The 22,083-nt window shown below is 37.3% G+C and overlaps 2 protein-coding genes across 8 annotated transcripts in view; one reads left to right on the plus strand and one right to left on the minus strand.

The window, feature by feature from the left end:
- LOC6037382 (protein gustavus) overlaps positions 1-4,507 on the plus strand; it is a 230,984-nt gene extending 226,477 nt beyond the window's left edge. For all 5 annotated transcript variants that reach the window (XM_038257959.1, XM_038257958.1, XM_038257956.1 and 2 more), the window contains one exon: positions 1,281-4,507. In XM_038257959.1, the coding sequence (XP_038113887.1) occupies positions 1,281-1,420 (140 nt within the window). In that variant the 3' untranslated portion in view covers positions 1,421-4,507. The remainder of the gene's footprint in view (positions 1-1,280) is intronic.
- Positions 4,508-14,891: 10,384 nt separating this feature from the next.
- LOC6037381 overlaps positions 14,892-22,083 on the minus strand; it is a 47,721-nt gene continuing 40,529 nt past the window's right edge. For all 3 annotated transcript variants that reach the window (XM_038256187.1, XM_038256186.1, XM_001847248.2), the window contains one exon: positions 14,892-16,372. In XM_038256187.1, coding sequence (XP_038112115.1) covers positions 15,813-16,372 — 560 coding nt within the window. In that variant the 3' untranslated portion in view covers positions 14,892-15,812. The remainder of the gene's footprint in view (positions 16,373-22,083) is intronic.

The raw sequence follows: 22,083 nt of genomic DNA on the forward strand, positions 1-22,083 counted from the left end.
TAATCGAGTTTTGGGAATAATTCGCCCAGACCCCGAGTTAAAATTGTCTAATACACGTAGAATACAGGATAAAATTAGAGCAATTAAACTCATTTCCAAATATGCTTTTTTAACAGAAAGTGTCAAACAACTTGCCATTTCAAACCAAAGTGAGGAAATTTATACATAAAATTTTCTTATTTAGTGTAACAACTTGTTCGGTAACATGGGGTTGTTAAACTGTCAGTTTGATAACCCAGTTAAAAAGCAGACTAACGTTTAAAAAACAATAACAAAGTCAAATGATCGAGGGGTTACTGGATGCAGAAATGAAGTTTAACAAATAAAAAAGTAATTTTTGAAGGTTTCATGAAATTTCATGTCATAGTCAAAGGGTACTTAAAGGATTTGCTCTGGGAATACTTTTGATTTACTTTTATTTTTTCCTGCGAAATTTCAATCAAATCGTTCAAAGTCAGATGATCACACGCTAAAAAAAAATTGTAAACAAACAGCACAACACCTATAAATGAAATGCATTTCAGATTTATGTTGCTGAACTTTGAGTTTGTAAGAATACGAGTGATTAAATATTTGTCTTCGAACTTGTTGTAATGTACACGTTGACCCAAAATCAACCAGATTTGGGTAAAATTTACAATTCGCAACAATAAGTAATCAAACAACGAGGGGTGACGCAATGCAGGTTTCCGGTTGAGTCATGCCGCTTTCCAACTACATTTTTGGGGTTTATTGATCTTTTTTGGCGCGATCAACAATCTCCAAAAAATATTAAAAAGACAAAAATAACAACAATCAAAACATAAACAAGCCACCACAAGGGTGCATTGACTTTCTAGAGTCGTCTAGACCGAGGTCTAGACGCAGTCTCTCCAATTTTTTTTTCTGGACCACAATAAACACAATAAAAGAGATTGTTGCTGCACTGGCGAGAAAACCGATTCCGATTGGAGGCGCCCCCGAAAATGCCAAAATGCGCCAGGAACAACTTTTCCATTTGCGGTGGTCAAGGCTGCCGACGAGGGTTTGTTGCGGTCTTTTTCAGGGGGAACCCTTTGGGCTCTTTTAGAGGGAAAAGTTGATGTAATTGTTGTGACCTTCCGATTGAGTACCTTTTGTTTTCATGGTCGCTGTAATTGGGATTGTTGTTGATTTTTTTGGAAGGTTCATTGAGTTGACGGCAGTGTTGCTAAATTGGATTTTGGATTTGAACCATACTTCGAAAGTTAAACTTAAAAAAATGCAAAAATACAAATTTTAACCTTCTCCTTCTCTTTCAGCCGAACCGCTGCCACTGATGGACCTGTGCCGGCGCGTCATCCGCCAGAAGATCGGCCGGACGCACCTGGAGGAGCGCATCGAACAGCTGCAGCTGCCACAGTCGATGAAAACCTACCTGCTGTACCGGGACCGGAGATAATAGACAACGACGTCCCCGTCGCCGGTGTTCCCCGCCTGTATCCCGCACCCCGCCCCCGCCCCGCCCTCCAAAAGCCGACTATTAATTATTTAATAATAATTATTATCGCCTATTATTACGCTATTATACTTTTGGATTAGATATTAATTTCTCCTCTGCTCGGATTAATTGCAAAGTGTAGGGAAAAGGAGGAGGAGCAGGATTAGGAGCTCGATCTGTAGGGTTTACGTGACTTTGTTTTGTGTCTCGACGTGCAAACTATTGTGTTGTTTTTAGGACCGTGCGCTATCCGGAGTTTTCGGATAGCGGTAAAATTAGAGTTTTTTTTATTCAAGCATCTGACACACACACACACAAATGTATGCGTGCGAATAAGGATAGTTTTTCCCTCAATCTCACCAACTCTTTTTTTAAATATACAGACTCTGCGATAAGTAAACCTTAAGGAAAAAATAGTAATATTAGAGACGAATGCAAAAAAGAGAATGGCAAAATAAAGATGCAAAATAACAGAAAAATAAGTATATATATTGGAGAAAAAGTATATGGAAAAAAATCACAAAAAATATTTTCACTTTTAAACAAGCTGTGTAAAAACGGAAGTAAGAGAAAAGCAACATAAAAACACGTGTAAGATAGACGAATCCAAGAATCAAAAAGCGGCTCGCGGCAGCAGACGGTTTTTTGATTTTAGCAATTGTAAAAAATAAGAGAGGAAAATGGCTGACATCCCGCCCGTTCCCCGCCACAGTTCCCGATTCCCCCGCCCACCACCACATCACCACGAAGAAATCAGCAACCGCCTAATCTCTGGAAGTTCTGTTTTGAGTGTAATAAGAAAAAGCTTTTTAGCTGTAATATACAACAAAAACAAACAAACAAAAAAAATGTTCACGTCGGGAGAGAAGCCCCCCACGACTAACAATAATGAAAGCGAAATAACATACAAACAAGTACGAAAAAACAAATAGCTGCTGGTTTTTCTGTTTTTTGCATTTATCATCCGAAGAAAACCTATCCCAAAAACGGGACAAAATGACTGCGTGACATCCGTTTGAGAAGGAGATATCTGTTCTTCCAGAGCGTAATCCAGCAGTAATCAAAGTAGCCAAGGAAGTCAGCGTTCTCGCTCACACACAAGTACTATTTATAAACAATGCACGCTCTTCTCCGCGACGACGCCGTCGCCTTCTTCGATGCACGTGCGCGGGAAACTCTCTTCCAAGATGGTGGCATTTTTTGGCAACACTTACCCCCTCACAAACCTCGTTTTTCTTCCTACCAAACGTCAGACTCTAGCGTGAGAGAGTGTAGGAGGATGAGAGAGAAACGAGCAGAAATATGATGAAAGTAAGACAGCAAAACACAAGAAATCCGTGTGATTTTTTTTATTATTATTTGAAGTGATTTAAATTTAGATTGAGTAAAACTGCAAACTTTAATGCAAACCTAGCGAGAAAATGGCGAAGATCATCGGTTTGATCAAGCAAACAAACAAACAAAAAAAGAATCAAGAAATCAAGAACAAGGTGAGAGCGTGAACAAGGAAATCATAGTTTTGTAAGCGAGAGAAAGAGAGAGAGAGAGCGCGCGATAAGTGTGAGAGCTTGAGGAAGTTTGAGTGCGAGAAATGTGCGAGAGGCTCAGTCAAATGTGGGACTATTCTAGCAGTATAGGAAAAAAAAATTAAGTTGAAATAAAAAAAATGCAAAAAAGCAAAACCTAACGAATTAGTAGGATCGAGCAAATCAAGCAAATCACAAACAAATATTTTGATTATTACTATCGCAAACAGAAGGAAATCCAAAATTGAGCAATACGAGCCTTACAAGACGATCTCTCTCGTTTTCGGAAGAGCCCGAAACTTGCGTCAAGCATGTCGAAAAAAAGGCCAGCACGAAACACAACTCACACACACGCATAAATGAGAATAATTTGAATGAAATTTTCGCCTCCGATTTCTGAAAAACTTCCGTTTTTAAGTGCACGAAAAACTCTGCCAGAATCAGCGCGCGATCCTTGCGGGGCTTGTTCCAGCGCGCAAAGACTGTTTTAACTTATTGTTAACTTGCAATTATTCTTGTTGCCATAAGGAAAAGTTAATAAACTCACACATCACAATTGAAACACTGAACATAAAACAGCGAAACAGACAAAAATTGGTTGCGCACTCGAACGAGTCTCGCGAGGATCGTGAACAGCGATTTAACACTTTCCACGGAAAGTCAGCGACAAAATTGTGAAGTGATTTGTCTTAACTTTTAGGTTTCTTTGTATAAAAATCCCCCGACTTTTGTTTATTTCTCCCTCTCCCCCTTTATTCTTTGTTCAATTTATTTTCATTTTTGATTATATAGTATAAAATGCTTAAAAACAAGAGAAATAGTCAAAATATAGATAAATGATTTTTATATGAACGTTTTATGAGTTTTATTGTTTTCCAAGTCCCTCTCCTCTAACCGTTTGAAAAATATCTTAATTTTCACCACGTGAAAAATCCCAAAAAACCTCTCAAGAAATCTTAACTAAATCGCCAAATAGTAGTCAACGCCACCAACTCCACATTGCCTACCAGCAGGCGCGCAAACAAAGAACCGCCTACAAGTATGCAACCGATCGTAATCATTCCACTTACCTAGCTCGCTCTCCTTCTCTCTCTCTACCTTACCATTTCTTGCAACCGTTATCTAGTCACAAGCCGCGCGTTCCGTCAGCAATAAGCAAGTTAGACACGAAAAATCCTTCATCTGCACGCGACTGATTTTTGAAAAAAAAAAACCCGAAAAAGAAACGAATGAATTCCAGTTACAGCCAGAGATATGGGGAAAATATAATAGGAAATAGGCAACTAATTAACAATTTAATATGGGACAATGCAAGCAGTTTAAACAACCACACAATGAAATCAGCAAGTGTGGGAAAACATTAACGTTAAAGAACAGTAACAACTAACAACACACACGCAACAAAACCAAACACAACAAACACACACACGATATGTAAATCTTATAGTGCTCATAACAGAGGTAAGCGAAGGAAATTATAACATACCAAACAAAGAAGCAAAAATTACACAACAACAAAAAAGAAGCTAACAGCGCTGAGATCAACGTTCTTCGAGATAGAGAAAAGGATAAGCATTATGGACAAAACATGAATAACAAGAGAGAGAGAGAAAAAAAAACACTCACACAGTCTCACACACGCAAGTAAACAATAAATGTCTTTTTTTGTATAAAAGGTGATTATTAAAAAATAAAACAAAACTGAGAAAATATTTAAAATGGCGGTGTTTTTATTTAGTTCCGTGATATCACATATTATAACATAATTTAACTGGTAATTAAAGAAAAAGTTTTTAAAATTAAACTAGACTAAAGGTTGTTAAAAATCCTATTATAAAACTTTAAAATACTAAAATATGAAATTGTAGGGTCAAATGGGAAAGCATCGCAAAATTGAAACAACGAATAAAGTTTTTAAACGCAGTTATGAGGGAAATATCGTCACATAGAAAGTTATGTGTGCAGACGATAAATATAACGTTAGCAAGTAATTTGTCTAGTTCACAAAATTATTGTTTTGTGATTTGAATAGAATTTTTGATTCATAATAACACATACTGTGGTAATAATACTGACCTACAAAAAATTACAAAAATGACTGCGCAGGCTCAACACGAAGGTAGAATTCACTTATCGTCAACTGTGTGCTATCTTGTGACAACGACCATTTAGTACTATTCGAGAAAATCGATTTTCAAAGTTTGATGATAAATATTTTCAAAACTATGAATAGTAAAGCCAAACTTTTTGAAGCAATCGGTTCGTATACTATCGCTTAACAAACGCTCCAAGTTTCAACTAATTTGGTTACACCAGTTAAAAGATACAGTAAATTATGAAATCAAAAATCTGAAAAGCACGTGTCACAAGTGTGTTTCGAAAGTAAAATTGTACTACGTGTCACAAGTGTGCACAGAATTCCCATACAAACTAAAAAAGACATAAATCAATAGATTAACCGACTTAATCAGTATATTTTCAAAAACAAAAGATTGCATTGCCTTCAGAAAATGTGTATCAACATAAATTTGTGAAAAACAAGATCATTTTGATGAAAAATTGGTCTATTTCACAAGTGTGTATTGCAATATCCGGGAAACGGAAGCGAATTTCCAAAATCGGGTTAAAGCATCTTGTAGTGTTTGTTAACCCTCTAACGCCCAGAGCTGTTTGCTTATCGTAAAAATAGTAAATGGCTTAATTTTGGTACAATAATGCAGGAAATACTTTACTTTGACCCACAAACATCGAATTCGGGCAAAAAAGTAGAATTTGAAGTGGTGCACCAGAGCACCATCAGGAAGATGAGCAACTTTTTTTAAACCACAAAATCTCGTTTTCTTCAAATCTATTGGTTTATTTGTTTGAAAACGCTTCGAAATGTGTTTAAAACTACTTATTCTTTGCTGTAAGACCATATTTCTGCAGTATTAACTACAAATTCTAAAATCTCTGCATTTTCAGGTTTCTTTGATTGGCTCATTCAAAACCCACAAACAACCATTTTCATGAAAAATGAGGAAAATAATAAAACTATCGGTCTAATAACAATGTTTTGTTTTGTTTATGAATAGTCAAAACGTTTATAAACTTTTGTTTTGATAAAAATAAGCTTTTTCTCTAATTTAGAAAAAAGTGTTCCTGAATATTTAGTTGCTCATATGCCTAGGTGGTGCTCTGGTGCACCAAATGAAAAAGGTTTAAAAACACTTAAAACCGGTCCAAACTCACAATATTATTTACAGGGGTTCTTGTCCAAGGTTCAAATGATAGCAAAACATTTTTTGTTTCATAAAATTTTGTTTTTGGTAATTTTTACGGGCTTTCGAAAACAGGTCTTATTTATTTCCCTAAAATTGGTTCATTTTTGTTTACATTTCACACTGTAACTCTGCTTGTGCTTAACCAAATTTGATGAATTTTGGGGAGATGTTAGTATACATTCTACATGAACACATGCAACTTAAAGCACCATGAAAAGTTGTATCAGTTCCGAGATATTTGAGTTCAAAGTTTTGGTGTTCTGGAGTAACCATGGGCGGGAGAGGGTTAAGTATAGCAAAACGTCATCATTAAATCATTTTCGACCAAAATGGTCTATGTCACAAGATAGCACACAGCTGACGTAATATCAATCCCATAGGGACGTGGCGTTACATCGTGCTGCCATCTGGTTTTTTTAAATGCAAGTGCTGTGTCATCGTCTAAAAATAGACGGCGTCCTATCTCGCCCAGCAAAATGAAGTCGATAAAGTAGTCGGTTTCGATGAGAAAAAGTGGAAAACGTGGTCTAAAAATAGCGACGCCATCCCCCTATGGTAAGCGCTTCCACCGTATCAGAAACGTTTTGTCATATCTCCATCATGAGGCATATTTAATTCTGACCATTTCAATTTCTGCATTTCAAGTCTCCACATTTCGTAGAAGATCCGTTATTTTTCTAATTTTAATCAACATCATTTTGTCTGGATGATGGACCAATTTTGTGGCTCTTTGGTAATCCTCCAAAGCTTTTACAAATTTAATACATGAAATGCAAATATGGCGTGACGAGACAACATCATACATTAAAAAAAATAACTTTTTCAAAGCACTCAAAATAGAAAAATTAACATTATGAATTGGCCAGCTATTACTATGCGTGACGGGGCATCGTAAAGTTTCAATTTATTGCCATATAGTCATCATTTGGGCAATACTATGGTCGATAGAGGTCAACAACGCATTCAAACCATTTACCAATTATTCAAACTTATCAAAAATTTATAATTTCATTCAGAAATTTTTATTGAAACTTGAGGAACGATTTTTAAGGTACGTACACGCATCCTTCCTCCCCTGTAGATTCTGTGAAATGTGATCCGTTCTGCGGTTACATAACGCAGTGCACGGCGTCTTTTTCAGGGGGGTAGTATTTTTTGAGAAATAGCAAGAAAACTGTCATATACATATGAAAGTGTGGAACAACCCCGTTCATTTGCGGGGCGAACGAAAATCTTTGGTCGGGAAAAATCAAAGTTATCCTCATTTCAAGTTTTTGAACTTTTTTCCTATGGGGCCAAATTTCGTCTATTTCAATTTAGTATTGTTATAAGTCTACATGGGCATGATTTATGGTTCAGATCATATGATTTCTTATGGGAAATGATGCAAGGAACATTTTTCCTGAAGCACGCAAAGTGATTGAAAATAAGGGAAAAAAGTTATAACGGTTTTGTTGGAAATTTGGGAGATTTTCTGATAAAATTGCACACCTCTTTCCCAAAAACCGCAATGTTTTTGATATTCAGATCATTATTTTGATTAATTCTTTTTTAAGAAATGTTTCTGGGCCCATTGAGTATTTAAATCACTGGACTGCCAACTGAAAAGGTGATTGTTGTAGTGCTGGAGATTGTTTTGATTTGATGAATCGATTGATTACCAAAACACAAAAGTGTAGGTGTAAAACCTAAAGTGCAAGAGGAAAATATTCAGTTTACAAAGAAAATTAGCAAAAGCTTGGAATAGCTTATTCAAAAGTCTGGTAAAAGTGTTTACGGTGATATAAATGTGAACGCGTTGAGCAGTACAGATTGTGTGAGAACATGTGTAGTGGTAAACAGTTTGAATCGATAAAAGTGTTGCTATTTTGTTTTCTTGGGGGTGGTATAAGGTTTGATCGGGTTGTGAATTATTAAAAACTGGAATGAATAGTGTTAATCGGGAAATTGTTGCTGTAGCTGTAGATTTAAGAGATGCTTGTTGAAACACAAGTGACTATCCCTCTTAGTTTAAAATCTTAGTAAATGCTTTTGTAATTTTTAAGTACGATTTATTGGTAAAGTAACAAAATGGGGGGAATTGGAAATAGTTGTATTGCTTGATAAAGTTAGAACAAATTTTACCTCGTGAACTTTTGAAGCCAACGGCACGATGCTTAAGTGTGGCCAAGCGTATTATTGCTACATGTTTTTAGTGGTATGAGTTTAAGAGCTAACCGACACGAATACTACTTTACATATGTGGGTGGAAGCTTTGAATCGTAACAATGAATGTGCAGCAGAGGAAGTCAATCTCAAAGCATTCGGGAGCTTTGGTGTGGTGTTATTAACGGGCGATAACGGAAAGCTCATGCAAACGTTGGTGTTTTAGACGGAAAACCATACCTTGGTGAGTGTCTTATAACTGGAGAGGTCAGCGTGTTTTATGCGACACTGGGAACCCTGGGTGAGTTTGCTTGTGTGCATATATGTGTGAGTCGAGTGATGTGGGTGCACGAATAGTTTTGTGAAGAGTCATTTGTGAGTTTCCACAATTGATGAACTCTATCATTTGGCTCATGTATGGATGGAAGCATGAATGGATTTAATTTTATTATACTTTTTTTTATTGACCAATTTATTATAATGTATCAATTTATTTTAACTTATTCATTTCAATCTATCTATTTACTTTAATTTATCCTTTTATGTATCTTATATTTTACATATTTTTCCCCACTTTCCCTCTTCTTTTTCTTCTTGCCTTCTTTCAAGTCGCGTAAAAAATAATATACCGGTCGTTAAACGAGAATGCCTAACTCGAGTTCATGCGTCGTTTTTACGGATTCGTTCTCCTCTTACTCTGATCTTATTTTTCCGAGAATTATAAATATAACTTAAAAGATATAACTACCTATAACGACTTCGGCTTAAAAATGCACCATTCGTAAAAATGTACCATTCGTGATAGTGTCACTTTATTAATAACTGCTCGAAACGAAAACTTTCAGTTACTATTTTCCGCAATTCTGTCGGTCTCGTAGATTACTTTTTTCGGATCACTTCGTCATAAAATCCTGCAACACGATGAAATCATTGCAAACCTCACTATAAAGTTTTGATATAATTCATTTAGAAACCACAGAAAATACAATTTAATATATTGCTTAAATAGTAAAAGGAGGAGCCCTTCTCACAGCGTCGTTGCTCGGAAGGCACGCCGACGGGGGAATGAATGATAATTTGGCGCCGCGTTCGAATTAAAACTATTTCTAAATCAATGATTGTGTATCTTTCCGCAGCCGGCTGCCTAAGATTTTTAAAATGTCAACAGATAAACAAATTGCTTATGGTCGCATCACCTACCACAGTGAATCCTGACCTCATACCCATCTTACTAACCCCTCAAAACTCATGTGATACTTTGTCGGAGACGCAGTCGATTTGGCGGTCCCATCACTCAAGTATCGGACTAACATTCCCATCCACTTCCCCGTGTCTTACCACTGGTCGTGGCCGGCGTCGGTATTGATCAGCATGATAGGGATCTTTGAAAATTGCGAAGGGGTGATGATTGGTTCCTACTTTTCATCTGTGGTCCACGGAGCAATTTTTGGGGGTCCTGGTCAATAACGAAGTAGCAGCTACGGGTAGACACCAATGCTATGCTATGCTATGCCATTGAGTATTTAAATCACTACAGAAAAGTGTAATTGGTTGGGTTTATGCTCAAATGTAAGCCACTTTTATGAATTTTGGATTTCAACCGAATCAAAATATTTTTGTTTGTTTTTGTTATAAAATGTACCGTTTCCATTAGATTTTCACTATTTTGTGAGTACATGGTCCACATGATATGTTTTGTATCTAATTGAGACATGCAGTGTAAATACAATCACAGAGTTTCTATTTCTATGCCTTTTGTTAATTTGTATTTCCATTTGGGCTATATTATTTGTATTGAAACTACAGAGTTGAACTTGCAATTATTGGTAATAACATAAATATTGCGTAAAAATCATTAAAAAGTTTAAATGTATGTAAATCTATTAATTTAATCTCAAATAATTGAGCTTAACATACTAAACAAGTCTGGCATCCAAATTTGAAACAACGAACAATGCAACAATTAAATTGTTTTGCTAAAAAACACACAAATAATTGATCACAGTGGCAGTGCGTGGCCGAATGGTTACGCTGTCCGCTTTGTAAGCGGATGATCCTGGGTTCGATTCCCATCTGCTCCAACCTTCCATCGGACGAGGAAGTAAAACGTCGGTCCTGGCCTTGGTTGTTGTTAGGCCGTTAAGTTATTCCAGGTGTAGGAGTCGTCTCCATGCCATAAGTACAAACAACACACCAAACCAAGCCTACTCCGGTGGAATCGCTGGCGGCGGTTGGACTCGCAATCCAAAGGTCGTCAGTTCAAACACTGGGGTGGAAGGCTCCTTGGAGTAGAAAGAGGTTTGGGTGCTCTCCCCATTCAAGTCTTCGGACTCCTAGGTTCGAGCAGAAACTTGCAATAGAGACCACAAAAGACCCGGGGGTCGTTAATGTGGATGGTTTGATTTGATTTTGATTTACAATATTATCACCTGACCTCAAAATAAGTACAAGATCTCTTGTGAGGTTTAATAAAACTAATACAAATGTGAAAATCTAATGGAAACGGTACATTTTATAACAAAAACAAACAAAAATATTTTGATTCGGTTGAAATCCAAAATTCATAAAAGTGGCTTACATTTGAGCATAAACCCAACCAATTACACTTTTCTGTAGTGATTTAAATACTCAATGGGCCCAGAAACATTTCTCAAAAAAGAATTAATCAAAATAATGATCTGAATATCAAAAACATTGCGGTTTTTGGGAAAGAGGTGTGCAATTTTATCAGAAAATCTCCCAAATTTCCAACAAAACCTTTATAACTTTTTTCCCTTATTTTCAATCACTTTGCGTGCTTCAGGAAAAATGTTCCTTGCATCATTTCCCATAAGAAATCATATGATCTGAACCATAAATCATGCCCATGTAGACTTATAACAATACTAAATTGAAATAGACGAAATTTGGCCCCATAGGAAAAAAGATCAAAAACTTGAAATGAGGATAACTTTGATTTTTCCCGACCAAAGATTTTCGTTCGCCCCGCAAATTAACGGGGATGTTCCACACTTTCATATGTATATGACAGTTTTCTTGCTATTTCTCGAAAAATACTACCCCCCTGAAAAAGACGCCGTGAGTGGGGCTGGCCACTTTAATTTTTGTAATACATTTTTGGGTGTTTTAGAGTGTACAGCAATCTTGCTGCATTAGACTGGCTATAGATTAGATTAGATTAGAAATCTCAGAAGCCACCCCCTCTCTCCTCGTTGGCAATTTGAATACAAAACAAATCTTTTTTGTATGGAGCGTGGAAATCGCTGAACTGAATGTAAACAATGTGGGATCATTCGAAAAACACGTAACGCAGAATACCGTCATCAGGGTCATAAAAATTTCTGCATTTTTGTATGTTCTAATTTCACCCCCCAGACACAATGTCACCCCTAATGTTATGGACAAGTATTTTATTTATTTAAAAAATAAAATCGTCTGTCATACCGTATAGCTCAAAAGTTAGCACTTTTTGTCTATTGAAACAAATCAAAAAATAAAAATAATCGAAGTTTGTCAAAACGAGTTTTTTATGATTAAAAATTAAAACGAGTATTTTTTTAGTGTAGTATTTAATAGTCTCGATCATAACTTACAGCTATGCCAAAGACCCTAAATCAGGGGTACCCAACCATTTGGCCCTTCGGGCCAGATCTGATTTTTCTGAAGCAGTCGCGGGCCGTCACAAATATTTGATAAAAGTTGAAAAAGCAAACACATTTTTTTTATGAAAAAACATATTTTTTGCTCCCTAATTTCTTGACTCATTTTGATACATTTTTTAATATTTTTAAAAATATTTGCAGTGATCTATTTTCAGTTTAAATAATTTGCTTTTTTAAGCTTTTAATAAAACTTGATCACTGAAAAGTTGTTCTGGAAAAATACATTAGTTTTTGATTACTTATTTGTTTCAAAAAAAAAAAAAAATAGAACATAGAAAAAAATCTTTAATTTTTAGTAAACAAAGTTAAAACTGAAAAAAAATTAATATAGTGTCTTTTTTTACATTTTTAGACAACAATCTTGGTTTTTTTTACATAAATTTCACTATTTTACGAAAATGATAACTTTGTTTTCTTGCACGATTTTTCAGTTTAAAAATATCGATTTAGGATTTATAAGATTTAAATTCAAACAATATATATAATATGATAAAATATGATCTCAAGTTTTTTTTTAACAGAAAATCAATTTATTTATTTCATATTTCATGATCAGCCCTAATGGCCGGTCCACGATCCATACAAAAAAGTTTTTTTGTATGGACAATTGTCCACAAGGGGGGGGGGGGAGGTAAAAGATTCACAAAAAAATGTCCACGTGGTTAATGGATGGTCCCTATACTGCATTTTCATTTAAATGGATCATACATCGAAAAAAATAAATTCTCCGATCAGGCTCAACATCTTTCTGGCCAAAGTATTTAATTAGATCCTTTTTTTAGGATTGGCCATTAGGGTGGCCTTCGCCGTACTAGAGTGGTCCGATAAAAAACCATTTCGTTAATTTTCACAAAAACCGAATTTTTCAAGAAATCATAACTCGGCGTCATTTTAACCGATTTTAGCAGTCTTGATCGCAAATGAAAGGTGATTAGTTTGGCATTCAAGAAACATAGTCTCGTGTTTCAAAAATCTAGCCTATAAAGCTGAAAAAGTCATATTAAAACATAAAATCTGGAGTTTTTTTGAAAAGGACCAATAAACTAAATTTTCAGTTTTTCCATTTTGGGTGTTTTTTTATACCCCTGACTCAAGGCGGTTTCAAAAACACCCAAAAAGCAAAAACTGGAAATTTGGTTTATTGGACCTTTAAAAAAAAACTCCAGAAATGGCGTTTTGACCATGTCTGAACCAAATAGCCTATGTTTAAAATATTTTTATGGGTCACCCGCTCCCGAAATGCCAATGATGATTTGATTGTTTCGAATATAATTTAATCAAAATGCGCAAGTCTGAACAAACGAATATGGCCAGGTATAAACGCAAAAAAGAGCAACAATGGTTAAGGGGCTACATACATGTAAATGAAGTCAGTATGGGCACACATTTAAACTAAAAAAAATCTCTTTGCAGAGCATTAAAATGTACATTTTTATCTATTAACAAAATAAATATGAAGACATTTGGATGTACCCAGCCCTCTGTCACTGCCGCCATGTTTATGAAACCAAAATATTTGATGACGAACATCAAGAAAATAAAGGAGAAAACGAAGGTGTCTACTGTTAGATTTAGAAAAAGAAACAAAGTTCTCAGACGTTTCTTAAATTATTTACTTTTTCACGTGTTACACTTGCCGCATGTCCAGGACTCCTTAAAGAATGTTTCTTCCGCGTGGATTCCAAACATTTTCAATCGTTGTTCCCAGATTTTCCCGTTCAATTCGGATTTTTCTCTTAAATTGGTTGTTCCTCCTTTTGCCTTTGTGGAAGGTTCTTTACTTACTCCATGCATCAGAGCAGCTTCTGTCGGGTTCTTGCTCCGAAACAACAAGAACCAGTTCAAGTACCGGTCATCGGAAAAGGTACAATTACTTCTGCTTCTCCAGCTGCTCATCCCGCCATCCGATTCAAGAGCTCCTCCGATTCCGGCCTCATACACACACTTTAAATGTCCGGAAATCTGCCCAAAATAAACAGGTCCACTCGTGTGACCAATTCGAATTTTGTAATAAATTTACATAAAAATATTATTTTTGGACCAACAATTTTGGTTAAACTTTTTCGCGTTCGCCATTTCCTTATTTTGATGTAAACAATCACAAAACACCAATACTAATTCATCCAAACCTTTGATTATGGTGGGCTCTTCACACATACTAATGCGTGGGCTCTTCGAGGTTTGGTGACTGTCAAACGTTCTAGACAGTTACAGTGGTGCCAGGGGGCTGGATGTACCATAGCCGAGATATACATAGCTATTTTAAGTTAGCAGTTTCAAAAAACGGGTGCCACGATATCTCAACACTGCTTTGACATAACCGGTTCAAAATGTTGGTTAAGATTCGTTAAACTATTCTTGTGTGCTTGACGAAGGCCAATTTTCAAAAAGTTTATTTTTGAAAAAGATAAAAATATTTTTATGTTTGTAATATAAAAAATCGTTTGTTTTTGATTTTTGAAATTTCAAAAAAATTTCCAAGATCGGGCTTCGTCTTGCTCACGGGATATATCTTGAGAGTCTTCACCCGAAATTTCAGCCAATTTTGTCCATCTCATCTCTAGATATCGTGGCACCCGTAAATCAACTCGGTGTTTAGAGAAAAACGCTCACAAAGTTTGACACTTCGCTTTACGTATGGCAAATCTTTGAGCTTAAATCGTCTCTTACTCAGTTTAATTATGAAATATCATCTTGAAACATTCGGGAGTGTTTAAAATCATCATTTTAGTGGATTTAATAAATTTTCTTTCTGTAGGTATACAAAAATGCGTTCAAATTGTGTAAGGTTGACTTTGGGCTTTTTGTCATCAGGTGTAAATTGAACTACACTAACTTATTGTTTAGTACTTTTTATTTTCCAATATAGAAAACAAAAACTTACAAATGTACAAAATATAGAATCACTGATGCTAGAGTTGTGGTAAAATTTTGATGAATTTAGTTTCCATTCTTTAAATTTTTGCTACACCGTAATTTTGCTTCTTTTGATTCGAAATTGGTAAAGAAATGGCCTCATCACTTTCCTAAAAATGCGCGCTAGCCGCAAAGCCTAGCATCATTTTCTCTCCGCGGTTTTTTTTCTTCTTCACTTTTCAAAACTGGTTTTTAACGATTTTTTTACTTTTGTACAGAGAAAATTCGCACAAACACATGAGTTGTATTTTGTTACACCGTTTTTAAAAACATAATTACATTACATTATAATAAATAATAAAACACAATAAGAATAACGTCCAATTTGTTGTTCACTGCTCCTGGCTACTACTTTTTGCTTCTCCATCTTCTGCATTATTGTTTTTTTCTGTCGTAACGTGGTTTCCGTAAAAATCATCCGATTCAGTGTCCCGCGCGGACAAGTGCAAATTTATCATCCCAAAATGGTGGAAAAGGTGTGGTTGGTTTCTTTTTTTTTTTTGCTGTTACGAGATGTTAAGCACCTTGACACTTTTTTTTTTGCTGTCCACTCCCCGCACAAGTCGCGAAGATTTCGCTCGGACGACAATGTCGTAGGTCTGGCTTCGTTGGTGAAATCATCCACGACAACAGCATCCACGACTTGGTGGGAGGGAGGGGTGGTTTTTTTGCGTCATTCGGTAGAAAGGAGAAATTTCACGTCTATTTTTGTGTATCTTGATTCCAGTTTTCACCGTTTTGGTGACCTTGAAGAGTTATTGGGGAGGTCAAAGCTGCACTCGTTCGCGTGGAACTGCTTCCCGGGGACATTTCTTGGTTGGGAGGATCTCACACGTGCACCTTACAGACGAACTCCGGGGTTGCGCGAGCGGACAAAGTTCAGCAGCTCGTCGGAGTCCTCGCACACGAACGGCTTCAGGTGGTGGCAGGCAACGTCGTGCCACTTGAGTCCGTCGTTGTAGAAGTTGTTCAGGATGGACAGGCAGGACTCGTCGTTACCCTGAGCCGCCTCGCGGTTGTCCGGCTGCTGCTGGCCGTATCCTCCGGTGTAGCTCCAGTCGCCGGTGTTGCGCTGGGTGGTCGGTCCGATCTTGACGCCCGAGCCGCTCCAGAACCATCCGTTCTCGTTCGGGGGCTGCAGGTCCGGTCGGTCACAGCCGGCAAAGTTGCACTTCCGGCCGGACGTCCAGATGTAGCGCACGTTTCCGCGGGCGATGCGCTGCTTGATGAACTCGTTCTCCTGGGGCGTCTCCATCGAGACGGCGTCCATGCAGTGCCGGCGGCAGATGTTCCGCGCGTCCAGCCAGTCCACCTCCAGGTTGCGCGTCGGCTGGTGCTCCCAGCTGAAGAAGTACGAGTGTGCTACGCCGCGGGCATCCCGGTACGTCGCGTGCCGCACACCTGGGAGGGAGAAAAGGATAGGGTTATAATTTTAATATATATAAGAAGCTAAAATTTTGATGATCTCCAATAAAACATGATATAACATTCCCTATAGAGTGTATAATTTTTTTTCTAGCTTTTCAACACCTCTGGCGCGTAGTCCAGATTCATTAAAGTTTCAGGCCAATTATTAAAAAATATGCCTTATTTTGAACGCACAGAAAAAAAAGTTTGATTTTAGAAAGTTGAAAATTAGTTAGGTTGAATATTACCTCTGTTTTTGAGTAATATTACATTAAAAAATGTGTAAAAATGTGAACCTGATGAAAACTTATCACAAAGTGATGAATATTCACCAATTCCTGATGTAATATTACACATTATTTTTTCCGACACAAAATCTGTCACCATTTCCAGATGAATATAACCATCATTTTTTTCTGAGTACTAAACATCAAAACTTGGGCAAGGATCTGCACAGCAAAAAATCTGACGGTAAAATCGCATGCAAAAGCATGCACATCACCTTCGTAAAAAAAGACACTTAATATTACACACTACATGCACAATTTTTGTAAACACTAAAAAATCTTCCAATCGACGGGATTCAAACTCAGCACCATCAGTAAGGACTGGCGCCTTAACCCGCTCGTCCATCAGACCGATGAAGAGTTATAATGATAAAGGTATATATGAGCGTGACATTTCGGTCAAGTAGGTTTCCCATACTGACGAGATACATAGTTCATGGCGTAATATTACACATAATTTCATAAAATAAAGCAATTTTTTTTTACACCCAGGCAGTTGGATTACTACTTTTTCAGCTGTGTGACCTACACGCCAGTGATGATAAAAACAAACGCTTTAGTGGCCAAAACCCCTTAAAAAATTACATAAGCAGTCATCTTTACAGGTAAAATCCCATTTAAAATTATAATGCAAAGCGCCAGCTCCTGTTTCGTTCAATCGAGCTCACACAGCAAAAAAGGAGAATTTTGGAAAATTTGGAATGTTTAAAATTGTACCTCTTGATCAGAAATTGATCAAATATTCTAATATTTCGACTTAAAACGTATTGACGTATTCGAGAATCCACAGATTTATGTCGTTAGCATTATTTTGAAAGCTCGTTCCATTCTGGATGGTTGTTAACTAATAAATTAATGAAAATTACTGTTAAGAGAAATTCTAATACTATGCACCTTTTCAAGGTAGTCAGTTTTGTGAGGAAAATACTTTATTCCAAGCCTGATACTCAAAATTTCGAAACAAAAATTATAAGAAAATGCTTAAAACATCATTAGAGTTACGTTACTTTCAAGAATTGACTGTCAAAAATATTAATAATCTTTTTGGTACCGATCTATGGTCCAAAAATTAAAATTTGTTAAAGGATGAAAAGTCTCATAATGTACCTAATTGAAATGGGTTATAAAAGTGTTTCAAATAAAAATTTCAATTTGGGTATTTTTTCCCGCCAATTTTTTTAAGACAATTATAAGGCGTGGGGATATATTTCAAACGAAACCCTTTAATTTTAACTGTATGCTCAATGGGATACGAAAATGATAAAAAAAAATCTTTTAACTTAAAAAATGAAAACTGCTCCTGTTTGAAAAAATGCCAAATACTCACAGAACTCATAATAAATAATATTCCCAAAATAATCAAAACATGTACCTATTGAACAAACTCAACTTTTTTACGCAAACTTTTGATTTGGAGATTTATTTCGTTTGTACTTTTGTTTATGACCAAAGAAGTCCTTTTGCAGAATAGGTTTGTCCATACAAGTCAATTTTGACAATCGTCCATACAAAAAGGCTATATAAATATTATAAAATGTGTATCTTGAGAAAGGCTGATCATTTGGCACGGCGTGTTTTCTAGAACAAACGTTTCAGGAAAAAAATAGTCATCCCTTCTTTCAAATGTGTCTTATAGAAAATATTCTCAGCTTTCCAATGCTTTTAAGAGCGAAATGATTCATCGAAAAATTTCTGAGATGTCTATTTTTCAAGTTTTTTATTTAAATTCCTTCATTATTTATTGGAAACTTTTAAATAACAGTTCTGGAAACCTGTGAAATAATGTGTTTTATTTGTCATTTATTCATCAAAATTTGCAAAATAAGACAAGAAACAACTTTGTAGAAGGTTGCAAATCGCTTAACATTTTGAAAATATTGTTTTAACTGAGTTTTTGAATATGTGTGATTTATTCAGAAATGAAAATATATTTAAAAGAGAATTAATAGATTATCACATAATTTTCGTGTACAAGTATCACGTATTTAGCTGATACAACCATTTTTTTTGCAGATTTGAGATTGTTATGAACCAGGAACATGAATACAAAATATGATTTAAAATCGAAAATGTACTACAAATTACTGTTGCTAGCTTCAAAAGTCACACTCTCATGAGTATAAAATAAAGAAAAAAATGTTTTTGTTGAAAATGCATTTGAAAGTAGGAGTAAATTCGTGTGTTTTATCTCTATATGTTGAAAACATCTTGACAAACTTTTTTTTTGGTTATGAACAAAAATTATTTAGTAAAAAAAATAATCAAACAGAAACATCCATTCCAAACTAGTTTAACAAAAGTCAAAGTATTTATAAATGTTTTAAAAAGATAAGATTTATAAGACTTCTATATTGTTGATTCCTTGATCATTTCATACAAGAAAACTAAAAATTGAACAATTCATGTTCAAGAAAAGTATTTCTCCTGAAGCTTGCAACAGTTATTTCTAGTTCAATTTCGAGTATAAAACATGTTTTGTATCTAAGCAACTGCAAAATATTTGGTTAAGGAAATATAACATTTTTTCATAAAAATCTAATACCCTTATCAATCTCAAACTTGCAAAAAAAAAATCAGCTTTATCAGCTAAACCCAAGCTAAATCTCAGCAGACGAGTGATATTTGTACACGAAAATCATGTAATAATCTATTAATTCTCTTTAAAATATATTTTCATTTCTGAATAAATCACACATATTCAAAAACTCAGTTAAAACATTATTTTCAAAAATTTTAGCGATTTGCAACCTTCTACAAAGTTGTTTCTTGTCTTATTTTACACATTTTGATGAATAAATGACACATAAAACACATCTACGAGGTCGAATTAAGAAGTTCATTTTTCGAGTGATTTTATAGCCTTTCCTCATTGAGGTCATTGTTATCCGAGCATTCGTTGGTGAAGGTTGTCTGAATCAACATGACTCGTCGCGTCCAGGCGCAAAACGCCGGCAATATTGCCCTACCTGCGGCTCAAGCAGGCAAAAAAGTGGGAATTTCCAAAAGGAAGGTTGAGGCCTCAACTGATGGCCAAAAACCGGGAATTTCCAAAAGAAAGGTGCTTTTGGAAGTGACATCGAACAGCAAAAAGACGAAAAAGAGCGACGGTACTGTACCGATGGATGAGGAGGAGGAGAACTCTTCATCGCACGAGGAGCAGCTTTTGAAGAACAACAAGTTCGCTGGACTGCCTGACGAGGACCAGGTAGCGGAAGCAAAGGAGAATGAAGTGAAACAGCGAAAGGAGAAACTGCCTCCTTTTTATGTGCGGCAATCAGCAGCAACGATCGACTTTCGAGCGGGGCTGGTTGAACTCATCAAGTCTGGGAAAGTCCTAGGCAACATTCGTCTGTGTCAGGACGGATTTAAGGTGCTGGTGCAATCCAGGCAGCACTATCAACTGGTCAAGGATTACTTGACCGAAAACGAGGCGGAGTACTTTACCCATGATGTCGTCATGGATAAGCCGTACAAAATCGTCGTCAGAGGTCTGTACGACATGCCAGTGGAGGAATTAGCTGCCGAGCTAAAAGTTTTGAAACTGGATGTGTTGGCCGTGCACAAAATGAGCCGACGCAACAAAGACATCAAGTACCGTGACCAGCTCTACCTGCTGCATTTGGCTAAGGGATCGACGACGCTTCCTGAGCTGAAGGCAATTCGAGCGGTTTTCAACATTATCGTGTCGTGGGAGCGATACCGACCAGTGCATCGTGACGTCACACAATGCTTCAACTGCCTGGGCTTCGGGCACGGAGGTAAGAACTGCCACCTGAAGCGTCGTTGCGCCAAATGTGGTACCGATGCGCACATCACATCCCAGTGCATCCAAGATTCGCTGGTGAAGTGCCTCAACTGCAACGGTGAGCACTCGTCAACCGACCGAAAGTGCCCCAAGAGAGCTGAGTTCGTGAAAATTCGGCAGCAAGCATCGACGAAGAATCAGCCTCAGCGTCGTAGAACTCCTCCAGCCCTGGTGGAGGAAAATTTTCCACCTCTTCAACCGCGACGCCAGGTCCCGAACTTGGCACCGTTGCCGTTGGATCCCAGGAAGAGAGCTGAGATGAATCATCCACGGCCGGGTTCCAGCCAGGAGCCGAGACCGCCACCACCGGGCTTCAGCCAGGAGCCAAGACCAACCCAAGAACCAGCAGTTGAGGAAAATGGTAATGATCTTTACACCTCAACCGAACTCCTCAATATTTTCAAACAGATGTCCGCTGCACTGCGTGGATGCAAAACCAAGACCCAGCAGATTGAAGTGCTGACCTCGTTCGTCATCCAGTATGGATCGTAGGTCCCTCAAGCTGCTGAATTGGAACGCTTGCTCCATTAGGAGGAAGAACTTAGAGCTGGTGGATTTTCTTCGCGAGAAGGAGATCGACGTAGCTGCCATCACGGAAACTCATCTGAAGCCCGGTGAAAAAGTTTATCTGCAAAACTACAAGATCGCGACGCAGCTCGATAGGACCACCTCTGGAGGAGGAGGTGTGCTTGTCGCTGTTCATCGTGATCTCAAGCCACGCCGGCTGCCACACTTCAAGCTGGACATCATCGAGGCCGTTGGGGTGGAAATTCCCACTTCTGTTGGCCCAGTACTCTTCATTGCTGCATACTGCCCACGTCAGGTGAATGCCAGAGATGGTTCAGCAGCAAAACTGAAGGGCGATATCCAGAAGCTGACACGGCGGAGCGCAAAGTACATCATCGCTGGTGACCTCAACGCGAAGCATGAAGTTTGGGGCAACAGCAGGAGGAATCGGAACGGAGTGATTCTGCACAACGATCTGCAAAACGGATACTACAACGTTGTGAGTCCGGATCGTCCAACGAGGGTGGCTCGGTCTGGGAATCACTCAATCATCGACTTCTTCATTACCAATATGGCTGAGAACGTGGCTCATCCTGAGGTGTTTGAAGAGTTGAGTTCTGATCACTATCCGGTGGTTGTGGAGGTTGGAGCTTCCGTTACTCCGCAGCGGCAACCAACCCGGAAAGATTACCACAACGTTGACTGGCAGCAGTTTCAGCAAGTGGTCGACAGCAACATCGACTATGATCAACACCCGGAAACTTCTGCCGATATTGATCGTTCGCTGGAGGTGATCCAGCAGGCTATCAACCAAGCAGAGGCTGCCAACGTTCGGGAGGTTCCTGTTAATTTTAAGGTAACTGATATTGACGTAGATACTAAACACTTGATTAGACTTAGGAATGTTTATAGGAGACAATATCAACGGACTGGGGACTATGACAAAAGATTTCAGTTAACAATTTGAACAAAATCATACAAGACCGACTTGACAATATCAGAAATCAAGAATTTTCAAAACATGTAAGCCAGCTTGGGAATTATTCAAAACCATTTTGGAAACTTTCAAAAGTTCTTAAAAACAAACCAAAGCCTATTCCTCCTCT

This window comes from Culex quinquefasciatus, chromosome 2 (genome assembly GCF_015732765.1).
Source record: "Culex quinquefasciatus strain JHB chromosome 2, VPISU_Cqui_1.0_pri_paternal, whole genome shotgun sequence".
Taxonomy (NCBI): Eukaryota; Metazoa; Arthropoda; class Insecta; order Diptera; family Culicidae; genus Culex; species Culex quinquefasciatus.